Source organism: Diaphorina citri, unplaced genomic scaffold (assembly GCF_000475195.1).
Source record: "Diaphorina citri unplaced genomic scaffold, Diaci psyllid genome assembly version 1.1 scaffold34304, whole genome shotgun sequence".
NCBI lineage: Eukaryota > Metazoa > Arthropoda > Insecta > Hemiptera > Psyllidae > Diaphorina > Diaphorina citri.
In genome coordinates, this window is record NW_007411636.1 from 1 (window position 1) to 623 (window position 623).

The 623-nt window shown below is 48.0% G+C and overlaps 1 protein-coding gene across 1 annotated transcript; it reads left to right on the forward strand.

Annotated features, from left to right (window-relative positions):
• Positions 1-3: 3 nt before the first annotated feature.
• LOC103523703 (proteasome subunit alpha type-4-like) lies at positions 4-618 on the forward strand (the record flags this gene model as incomplete). The annotated part of the gene is made up of 1 exon (XM_008488724.1): positions 4-618. A coding segment is annotated over one exon (615 nt), but the record flags the coding sequence as incomplete, so codon positions are not given.
• Between the last annotated feature and the right edge of the window lie 5 nt (positions 619-623).

The following is a 623-nucleotide window of genomic DNA, read 5'->3' on the forward strand; positions in this document are numbered from 1 at the left end:
GTGATTCAAGTGAGCCTTGCTGAGAAGGCCGTGAGATGTTCTCGTACCGTGATGGGTTTGAAGTCGGAGAACGGTATTCTCCTGATTTGTTCGCTGGATGAAGCTCAGCGGCACTCTATGAACCGAGTCATACAGATCAGTGGCAATATGATAGCAGCGGGCACAGGGTTCCCAGGTGATATTCTGTTCCTCATGAACAAGGCTCACATTATAGCGGACAAGTATAAGTTGAACTTCCAGCAAGACATGCCACTGGACGAGTTTGTGGAGGAGATGGCGGATCTGATTAGTTTGAACACGATCCTCAAGAGTGCGCGTCCGTACAGAGCATGTCTCATAGTGGCGGGATGGGATGTAAGTGCAGGCTATCAAGTGTATGTTATCAACCCTGATGGTCAGAGCTCCAAGTGGTCAGCCGTGGCAATAGGAAAGGATGCAGTCTCGTGCAAGTCTCAGCATGAGAAGCAAGTCCACACCATTCAGAACATGTCGTTGAATATGGCGAAGAAACTAGGAGTGGACATTTATCTCAACACCGTGTCCAAGGATGTCAATAGTATGGACATGGTGTGGCTCAAGAGTGTGGACAATAACATTCAAGTAACTAGGGTATCACCTAGTGA